We start from the raw sequence: 10480 nt of genomic DNA, 5'->3' as shown, positions 1-10480 counted from the left end.
ATGAATTAATTTAGTTTGTAATGAACTTAAAATGATGTTTTTTTTTTTTCTTAGTCTCTAAAAACTTAAAATGATTATTTTAATTTTTAACAAATTTAAAGTGATTTATTTTAGTCAAATGGAATGATAATGTATCAGGTTTAGTTGACCTAAAATTTGTTCATGGACTAAGCTCTAGCAACTAATAGTATATTGAATATAAAAAAAAAAAAAAAAAATTGAAAAAAAAAAAAAAAAAACCCAAAACTAAGATAAAAAAAAAGTATACAAACATGCCCTTTATGTTTTTAATCTATTTCGTATTTACTATAATACCCTCATTCCCGCCCATTTAAATTTTAAAGTACACATTTCCAAATATTTATTAAAAAAAAAAAAAAAAAGCGCCAAGAAAGACTGTCTTCTTCGTTTTCCTCTTCATTCCAATCCCAATTTCACAACCTAACAAAATCCCTAACCCTAGAAATCGAATCCTCTTATTAACGTTATTATACCCCCAATTGCTAATTAATTTTTATTCAAAATCCCATTCCATATATCTCACCTGCATATCCGACCCAAGCAAGCAGCATTCAAATCTCTATCACCAAACCACATTTATCAAAATCTCAGGTACCTATTTAACCCTTTTTTCTATTCAAGTTTTGGTTTTTACATCATTTTTTGGTTTCTTAGGGTTAGTAATGGGTTTTTGTTGTTTGAGACAGTGGTGGAAGAGATGGATGGAAAGAATAGTAATGAAATTGAAATTGGGAATTCAAAATGCCAAGAGAAAGGTAAACATTTTTCTTTTCTTTTTTCTTCTGACTATTCTGAAGAGGAAAGCAGTTAGTATTTTGATGTAAGAAATCTAAAAACAATGGAAGGACTTTTTCTAGTCTATGGCCTACACCTTAGTTTTGATTGACAACATAGACTTTTTATTTTGGAAGGCTTTATTAGGGAATCCATTAATTTTAACATTTGTTATTTATTTATACTCGTTCCATCAAGAAGTATCATTGACAGTTAATTGTCAAGTGACTGTTCACCAAAATACTGTCTATTAGCCAAATGATGTTTTAAGTGACTATACACAAATGGACTCCTAATAGGATGAGTCTTTATTACATAATGGAGATAATCTTACATTTGTTTGATGCTTGATGATTTTGTTATTTTTCATTTTTGGTTGTTTAAGTCAGTGGTAGGAGAGATGAATGGAAAGAATAGTATACTTAGTAAAAAATGAATGGAAAGAATAGTAATGAAACTAGGAATTCAAAATGTCTAGAGGAAGGTAAATCTCTTTGTACTGTTTTGAAGAGAAAGGTAGTTAGAAATTCTTGCTTGTGGGGAAGAAGGGGGGGAGGGGTAACTCTAATATTGATAAATTGATCAAGATAAACTTTAAATACATATAAACTCTTAATTTTGTAATGTTAGAGTAAGTCATAACTATAAAATTAAAGATTAAAGAGAACTTATCATTGTTTGTTAATTAGTAGTTATCTAGTTTGCTCTAAACATATACAATAAAATTCAAGAAAGAAAATAATTTATGAATCTCTTTCTATGATAAATCAAAATATAATATACGATTCTTGTGCACATAAAGAACACAAAAAAAATATGACAAAAGAAAAAAGTTAAATTAAAATGACATTGTTTTTGTTAAGAAACTTCATTTTTCTTTGGCAGTACCTAGCCAGTTGTTTTTTTAGGGGCCACTGATTCAGTTGGCTATTTTTTTTTTCCTGGAGTGTTACTGGATAAGCTCAATTTTTATCAAACATAAAAAGATCATTTGTACTAAACAAAATATCAAAATTTTGGGGCCTCTCCACTGCATAATGTGGCTCTAAACACTATTAATATTTGATTGATGCTTGAGGATTTTGATGGGTATTAAATTAGTTTCTTTTTATTTATTTAGTGGAAGGGGAGAAAGTTTCTTTTGTGCTCCTTAATCCTAAGGATTCTGATAGCTGTACTAAATCTTATCTTCAGGTATGTCTTTCTCTGAGTAGGCACACATGTGCATATGGGAATATTATTAGATTATCCCAAAGTACAGCTGACAGGGTACTCCATACCAATAAATACAAACCATTTAATACAAAAATATAATATAAGCTTAAAAAAGCCATGTAAAAAGGTTAAGCTTTAGGTGGCTTGCTTTTATTGATATGGAGTACCATGTGATATGCTTCGGGAGTACCTAGTAATTACTTTGCACATACGTATCCGCTTGTGTTTGATATTATAATGTTGTAAGCAATAGTGTCTATGCCTTTTATGGATCCATATTGCAGGAAGTACTCAACGTGTACAGGAAGGAGCTTCCCACGATGAATTATGCTGCCAATACTGGAAAGCAATCCATGTTCCTTGAAAGATGTGTAACAAATGGGTATAAACTGCCCCCCATTGCTAGCTCTTATGGCATGAACTATGACTGTTCTCACTGAATGTCAATTAGTACATAATTATGTATTCTTTCTGCAATCTGTAACATGTAGGTGTAGCTGGACAGTTGATTAATATCTGCACACTGCTGATGATAATATTAAGTTAAAAAGTATTAGTAGGTTATCAATCATCAATTTTTCTTCTTTTCTTTTCTCTGCAGGAAATATTGTACATTGCTTTTGAAATCCAACTCTTTGGGAGATTTCGGAGAGGTAGGCTTACCAAGTGGTTTTGTTATGAGAATGTATGTGTGTTTTTTAAGGTTAGCTTCATGGCATCTAATATAATATGTAAAAGTGGGAGTTGAGAGGATGTTAAATCCAAAAACCGTAAAGCGGCTCACTTGTGCCAAATGGCCTAGCTAAATTTGCAGAATTTTTTGATGCATTTGGATAGCAGGATTTCATCACGTGGATTTGGATTTAGGTGATTAAAATCCGAATACTTTGTTTGGATAGTTTAAAAAGGTGAAGGATTTGGATTTGGCCAAATTCATCAAGGATTTTAAACCTTCAAATCCTTGGATTTGAAAATTGAAATAACATCTAACCACATGGAATTTTAAATCAAGTCTATTGATTTAAAATCCAAATCCAAATTTAAGTATCCAAACGCAACCTTTATGTATTTCGATCCTAGAAAATATAAGTTCTCCAATGGAGTTGTCATATTACTAAGCTGAATAATCTATATACTGGATAAAAAACTGTGCAAAATGAAAAAGGAGGAAGTGCTCGTGTTGTATATGGCACACTGATTCAATCATTTAATTGTAAAGTGTTGGATATTTGATGTGGTTAGTAAAATGGAGTTTCAAGTTTCTTTATGGATCACAAACTACCATATACTTGAATGGATTTGACTGAATATGAACTGATCTTTTTTTATTGCAAACATTAGAATTGAATTTCATGCACTTAGCATATTTGACATTCTATACTGATAATTTTGAACTGTACATGTTAGTTTGATATATATTCATTCTGTTTTAGCTTAAAAGATTTGGTTGAAAGGGATAAAATGAGTTTAGTGATTTAATTTTTTTTTTAAAGACTTCAATAACATATATACGGATATTTAGTATTAAGCCATGAATATGTGCTTAGAGAACGGAGAACCTGAGTTATATTTTGTCGCATGTACTATTAGACATATATTATGTAGTAGGTGTTATTGGGCATTATGGTATTTTTATAAAGTATAATTAAGCATGATAAATATATTTGAGTCAAATAGAATAACGATGTCACGGAAAATAACGCGTAATGAGTGTTACAGAAGCATAGCAATCGAATTTCTTATCATGGTCTATCCTGTGATAGTACTAATTAACATTTCGTTTTTGATAATGTCTAAGTAAAAGGGGTTTAATTTGAGCCTTGTGAATGGGTAAATAGGAGTAATATCGCACTCATTAACTTCAACATGATATTGTATTATGCAGAGCTACATATATAGTTGTACCTCCCCCCCCCCCCCCCTCTCTCTTTTTACCATTTCAACCTTTAAATGTGACTGTCCGTGTGTTATTATTGAATGAGGAAATGCTTGCTATTGTTCCTAGTCAATCATTCCTTGATACTGTGTTCTATGGATGAGAATTAAATTAGTGCAGAAAAAGAAGAACATAGCTTATTTGAAGCTACTAAGGGCACATTCATCTGAATTGGAGGGCTAGCCTCATGGTCCTTGTGTATTTTCCTATCAATATTTCTTTCCCAAGCAAGTATGACATTTGCGTTTTTAGTTAATAGTATAATGCATATTATTTGAGATATGTAGTCAGAGCCCCCCGCCTCCAACCCCACCCCCCCTTTTCTTTTTCCCTTTTTGGGAGATAGGTAGATAGTGGGGGAGGGGGAGGTGGGGTTTGAATTACAAACATGGGGCACCACAAAAAATGCCATTATCACTATTCTATATTCACTTGGTATTTGATTCCCTTTTATTGTGATTATACAGGTAATAGCCGCAATTACTTATCAAATAGTCCCTGCTGATACTCAACATGCTGAGATCCCTCTTGCTGCTGTTAGTTCAATGTATCAACACAAGGTCCTTTTTTCATTTGCTTTTCCCATTCCATGCAATTTTGTGGTCTGTCGTGGTTCAAGGTGTTTTTAGATGTAGGTTCCTGTCACTGTAAGGAATGTACATGTATTTAAAAGAAATAATATCCAATTTCTGGTTTAAAGATTGAATTTCATACTTAGTTTGCTTCATATAATGGAGAAATTTGAGCAAATACCTTTATCGGGATTCAGAACTGCTAAAGCAGACTAATTAGGTACATATTGCAGAAGAGAGATTTTGGAAGCTTTTAATACCAAAAGTTCATATTACATGATTATTATTGTTTTCAGGGTACCTTCAATTCAGAATGCCTTTTATTTTGGTAAAAAAAACAATCTTTGTAACATTGCTTACACTGCAAACAATTTGATGTTTTACAAATCTTTTTTTAATTCCAATACTGCTATATGCATATATCCTTCCCTCCTTTTGATTTTTTTCCCTCTTAAATCTAATTGACATCAATGACATGTCAATAATTTTCAGGGTTTGGGTTGCTTATTGTATGTGGAATTGAGAAGGAGACTGCACAATGTTGGTATTCGCACAATATTCTGTTGGGGAGACAAGGAATCTGAAGGATTTTGGTTTAAACAGGTAATTAGGGACAGAAACTTGGCAGGATATTGGAGCAATAAATTTCGTACACTCATAGGCACAGGTGCCTGTCGGTTTATGATGATTATTATATATTTATTTTCTCAGCCTTTACACTACAAATATAGCCTTTTTCATGAAAATGGACACAGTTGTCTCTGCAAGAGTTTAAATTTCTCTCTCGTTCTTAGTTATGCTTCATTAAGAAGACAGTTTGTTAAAATAAGTTGTATATGTGACTCTAGGTACTTTTGTAGAAATTTTTTTATATTCTATTTCTAAATTTGATTTTTGTTAAATTAATTACAAATGCAGGGTTTTGTATCAATAGCAGAGGTTGACAATAAGGGTAGAGCTCGTAGGCTGCCTATTAAAGCTGATATACGGAAAGCATTATGCTTTCCTGGAGGTTCAACCCTCATGGTTTCTCATCTTAACAAGGAACTTGCAGATAATTCTGCAGGTTCTCTAAGATTGTGTATACCATTAAAGCCTCATGAGAAGTCTTCATCATCTGCTGTTATTGGAGTTCAACAACTTGAAATTTCTAGAGACGGTTGTCATTCTCCAATTAAACCATACCGAATGATCTCTGGAGCTAAGAACATTCCACCTGAAGTGTTGGTGAATGATGGCCTCTCACAAAAAGATGACAAGTTAGATGGTACATAGAATTTAGTTTATTCCATCTCTTTGAAAATTTCTAGTGGTTTCATAGTTTATGCCATTTTTGCATCAAACGCACACTTGGTTCCTTCAATTGGATGGGAACCCCTATAAAATTACCAAAAATAATCATGATGATCATGTTCCTTAAAACCTTAAAATTGATCCTTTTGACTTCTCTTCTGCCCATATAGACCAACTTAAAATGCTACAATTTGGAAGCACAACTAATCGGTCAGCAAATCTTCTTTTATTGTCACAATGCAGTGTGCAACCTTGATTGTTTTTGACAAGTTCTTGTAGTTGGGCTTCAGTGCTTGGTTCTAATGACCCCCAGTCCCTTTTGCAGGAGCAGATGGTAACAAGATGGCCGTTGGTGAAGAATTGTCCGAGATTGGAGCTGAACCTAATGCAAAACATTGTTCTTGTTCTACAAAGGGTGCAAAGAGGAGGGTTTGGGAGGCCTCTTTATCTTCATTGAAGTCAAAGAAGATAAAAGGAAGCCATTCAATTGACTGTCAATTAGATTCTTGTCCTAAAGCTTTAGAAAGTGATGGAAATCTTTCTTGCTTTCATGGATATTCCTTGGACTCTTCGAGAAACAAATCTTTGTTGGGAGTTACTCCAACAGCTTCTGTAAGACAAAGTAAGTGCTTGAAAAAAAGTGCTGAAGAACATAAATCTGTTAATATATTTCCAGAAGGTCCGGCCAGTAAGGAACTTCAGTCAAAGGGAGAATGCTTTAGAATAATGTTGATGAATATTGCTGATGATGCTAAGAAAACTTGTCTCACCAAGGTAAATTCAGCGTATTTATCTTGTTTGGATAAAACCCATTTAAGTATCATGGGGCATTCTTGTTTTATTTTATTAAAACAAAAGGCTGCATTTCTCTTGACGTGTCACGCAATTTTATAGAGCATTAATTTTTTTGACATAGGTAATTGAAGACCTTGGTGGTGCTGTTATCTCTAATGGAAGTTTATGCACGCATGTTGTCACAGGAAAATTGAGAAAAACACTGAATTTTTGCACTGCTCTATGTTCAGGGTTAGTCTTATCAGTTATCATCATAAAACTATGCCACTTGGACTAGTATTCTTTGCTTTATTTGTGAACTATAATACATATATTTCTCATAGGATTTGCAGTGTGTAATTACCTTGGACATTTTCAAGCCTCCCCTAATTTTTACTAGTTTTTTTTTTTTTTTTTGGGTCTCGGGTATGTTGGAGTTCTTGAAATCTGAATGCGAACTTATTGGGGTTCTATTTTTTCTTGGTCATCTTTCAAACTTGGAATTATTCCTGATTTTCATTTCCTTCATACAGTTTATATTGAAATCTCATTAAAAAGTTAAATTTTATGATATTGCTGTTTCTATTTCCAATTGTGTTTTCTTTTTGACCTTATTATTTTAATTTTATACTGATTTGCTTTCTGATTTGATAGTATACATTTAAGTTTTTGAATTGGTTTTTAGTTATGCTTATATAATTCATATTAGGGAGATTGTACCTTGTGAGAGAGTATTAACAGTTATCTTTTTTAAGAAGGATTTGTTTGATGTCCTTGAACTCGAAAGTAGATCTTGTCCCTTAATGACTATTATTTAGCTTTCATTTTCTTTAGCATAGTAAATTACCAGCATTTTGCCTACAAATTTTGATTCTCTGAATGCACGAAACTTATGAATTTTATTTTGGTTAGGGGTTTGGTCTTTGTAAGTGTTTAAACTAAGCACTATTCTATTATTATGCGGGTTATTCTTTTAAAAATATTGATTATATCATCTAGAATGCCAATTTTATTGCCAATGAGCTACAGCTCAATTGGCACATCCTCCTCCCATAATAATGGGATGGAGGGTGAGGTATTGGGTTTAATAATCATTGAGTGCATGTGTAATTTATCAATAAAAATAAAAATAGCCATTTTTATTCTTGAAAGACAAGATTACTCGGAAGAAAGATGATAAAAAATGGGAGAAGTTTTTATAATTGCCTATAACTTGGAAGAAGTTCCTATGCAGTCAGTAATGCTATCATTGGGAATGGTTTGTCACTGTAGTTTTCATTTTAGCTCATTATTTTTGGTTTGTATTGTTCTTATAAAATATGATTTTCATCCTCTCATATTTAATTTACTATGTGGCTTCTTTTTTCATTTTTCATGCTTTGTCACAGTTTCATATGTTCACATGTATACACTTTTTTTGATTATATATAATGATTTATGATCTTGAGGCATTGGTCATAATGCAGAGCTTGGATAGTCTCACCTAATTGGTTGAAAGAAAGCTTCCGTGAGGGAAAATTTGTGGGTGAGTTAGGAGGTCTAATAAGTTTTTTTTACTATCAAATAATTATTTGAACATTGTTAACATATCTTTTTGGTTTCTCCACCGTAACTTACCAGATGAATCACCCTACATATTAAATGATGATGAATATGCGTTGAAGTACAGAGCTGAGTTAAAATGTGCAGTTCTAAGAGCAAAATCCAGCCCCCAAGCTTTGCTCAAAGGGTATTATGTTTGCATAGCTGCTCATGTTCAACCCCCTGCTAAGACCCTATCAGCCATTGTTAGGTCTGCTGGTGGAGAGGTAAGTTCGAAGAAGCTTACTGAGTCCTGATTGTACACATGTCTGATTGTAATTGAAGCTTTATTTTATGGAAGATAAGTATAATCACATCTTGTAGATAATTTTATTTTTGCTTTAGTTGGGTCCATTATAAACAAGCTAGTGCTGGGGTTCTTCATTGGCAGCTGAAACATCTCTCATGATTTTTTCTCCCACATTTTTATTATTGTGATGTTCTTAAAAATCAAGTGAATTGTAGAACTTTTTTTAACTTCAAACTTTGTTCATTTTTTGTGAGAAATTGTGAATTTTGTTTTTACTTTGTCTCCCCTAAATTTATTTGCTATGTCACAATTTTTTGCTAATGGCCGATTGTATAGAAGCTTTTGTAATTAAACATTTAGATGGACTCCTGTTTTTACTTTTGGGTTTTTCCTAAAGTACCTGTTCTTCATTGAGCTTCTTACGAAGTGAATGTCATTACTGTGCAGAAAAAACACAATTGAAATTCAAAAATTTCAACTTTAAGAAAGAAATGTCATTTTGTAGGTAAACCTAGGGGAGTGTGCTTACTGATATATGTCATTTTTTGTTATTCACTAATTAGTGATTAAAAATTTCAGATCATTCCTGGACTGGAGAAGGTGAATAAATCAAGCAAAACAATCTTTGTGGCATGTGAAGAAGACATGGAAGTAGCACTTTTGGCTGTAAAGAAAGGGATATGGACTTTCAGTAGTGATTGGTTAATGAACTGTGTCATGAGACAAGAGCTTGACTTGGAGGCCCCCCAATTTGCAGAATCCCTATAAGGAGACTAACACATTGTGTATATCAAGTTCTATTAAATTTACAATTCTAACTATAAAAAGGAGAGAAAATCAGAAGATCTGTTAATTATTCAAAATCTTATTTATTGTCTCATGAATAGAGAAAGGTAAAGTCATTTTATTGCAAAGCTCCTTGGATGGCATAAGGCCCTTTTTCTTTGTAATGGAAGTGAAGGACTGTTGCTAGTAGATAAAAATGTGTTATTTTGGAAGCAAATCTGTGAATTGCATCAAGAAACTTGGCATGCATGGAATTGCTTTGTAGCAAATATTGCTTTAACAATAACATTTCTCTAGGTAATGAGGAAAATTATTTGGAGTTAGTGGCAAGGATGATGTTATATGGCCATCATTTGTTATTGAGTGCTTGATTTAATGTTTTCAAAAAGACTAAGAATTAAGTCTCAGTTTCAGCCTTTTAGGCATTTCCATTGATTTTTTCCACATGGGACAATATAAAAATGATTTAAATCATATATTCTCTCTTGAAAAACGTGGTGGATAATATAAATTTATGAACAATTTAAATATTATTGATTTATAAAAAGTAAAAAGTATTTAAACTCGTCAAAAACATTCAACACCCAATTATTCAAACCCTGTAATTACATATTTTATTTTCTAGTCGGCCCTTTCTTCACAAGCAAAATCCTGGCATTGCTATTGCTAACGGAAAGCCTCCCTTTGCCTCCATGGGATTATTGCACTCATGATTAGGGTTGTTCATCAACTTGTTAGACTCGAACCACTCGTCCAACCCAAAGACCCATGGGTGGATTTGAATGTCCAAATGGGTTAAGTGCGGGTCAGTTAAAGATACAATTTCGGTTATCGGTTCAATTTCGGGTTCCACAACTCCTAATTCGTAGAAATCAACCCGACTAGTGAGAAGTTTAAAAACAAGAAAAAATCTAACCTGTTCAGATCATTTTTCAAAACAATGTTTTCATTTTTCACGCTCTCTCTCTCCCTCTTCGATCTGTCTCTCAAATCCCTAACCCAAGCCCCTTCTTATAGTTGCCCGCCATCAAGTTGCTCAAACCCAACTCTTGAAGCCTCCTCTAATCTGCTTGAAATATCCTTTGATCTTGTGCATATGATGGTGGGTTAGTAAAAAATGTAATTTTTTTTTTTAAGATTTTGCATTGATCTTGTGATGGATGTGGTGATGATGGGGGAAGGGAGTGGTGGTGGTGTTGGCTTAGTATTATATCTCTCTTTCTTTCTTCGTTTCAATCCATGGATCTAAGTTCTTGTTTGTGCTATGTGATTTATGTA

At 32.9% G+C, this 10480-nt stretch overlaps 1 protein-coding gene across 4 annotated transcripts; it reads left to right on the top strand.

Annotated features, from left to right (window-relative positions):
* Positions 1-383: 383 nt before the first annotated feature.
* Positions 384-9526, top strand: LOC115952446 (microcephalin). Of its 4 annotated transcripts, none has more exons than XM_031069619.1 (13): positions 384-612; positions 708-776; positions 1916-1989; positions 2295-2392; positions 2612-2663; positions 4414-4506; positions 5011-5121; positions 5437-5785; positions 6143-6585; positions 6728-6837; positions 8052-8110; positions 8206-8393; positions 8996-9526. In XM_031069619.1, exons 2-13 carry the CDS (start codon positions 719-721, stop codon positions 9182-9184), a joined length of 1824 nt encoding a protein of 607 aa, XP_030925479.1. In that variant the 5' UTR covers positions 384-612; positions 708-718; the 3' UTR covers positions 9185-9526. The 4 variants fall into 4 exon arrangements, with proteins under 4 accessions (XP_030925479.1, XP_030925476.1, XP_030925478.1 ...); XM_031069616.1 differs by having other exon boundaries at positions 6137-6585; XM_031069618.1 differs by having other exon boundaries at positions 704-776; positions 6137-6585.
* The last annotated feature ends 954 nt before the right edge of the window (positions 9527-10480 follow it).

The sequence above is a fragment of the Quercus lobata genome, chromosome 7 (assembly GCF_001633185.2).
Source record: "Quercus lobata isolate SW786 chromosome 7, ValleyOak3.0 Primary Assembly, whole genome shotgun sequence".
In the NCBI taxonomy this organism is placed as follows: domain Eukaryota; kingdom Viridiplantae; phylum Streptophyta; class Magnoliopsida; order Fagales; family Fagaceae; genus Quercus; species Quercus lobata.
This window is presented reverse-complemented; position numbering and strand designations above follow the sequence as displayed.